General features: G+C 66.4%; 1 protein-coding gene across 1 annotated transcript in view; it reads left to right on the top strand.

Annotated features, from left to right (window-relative positions):
- Positions 1-7: 7 nt before the first annotated feature.
- LOC119591551 overlaps positions 8-241 on the top strand; it is a gene marked incomplete in the record, with an annotated part of 30,710 nt that continues 30,476 nt past the window's right edge. The window contains 1 exon segment of the mRNA XM_037940302.1: positions 8-185. Coding sequence (XP_037796230.1) covers positions 69-185 — 117 coding nt within the window.

Here is a 241-nt window from a genome sequence, read left to right as displayed (position 1 = left end):
TGGGCGGCCAGAGCGAGGACGAGTGTCCCTAGTATTGGCCCAGCTACGGCCCTGCTCTCACCAGCACCATGAGAGTCGCCAGCCCGTCCTCTCTCCTGCTCCTCAGGCCCACGGGGTCCCCGTGGCCACTCCTCCTCCTACTGCTCCTGCTGGGGCTGCCGGTTCACGCCGCTTCGCAGCGCAAGGTAAGCCACGCCCGCCGAGGGAAGGGAGAGACACGCGTCCAGCTAAAACGGTTTTC

The sequence above is a fragment of the Penaeus monodon genome, chromosome 28, assembly GCF_015228065.2.
Source record: "Penaeus monodon isolate SGIC_2016 chromosome 28, NSTDA_Pmon_1, whole genome shotgun sequence".
Lineage (NCBI taxonomy): Eukaryota > Metazoa > Arthropoda > Malacostraca > Decapoda > Penaeidae > Penaeus > Penaeus monodon.
The sequence above is the reverse complement of the archived record's forward strand: the minus strand, read 5'-3'. Positions and strand labels throughout refer to the sequence as shown.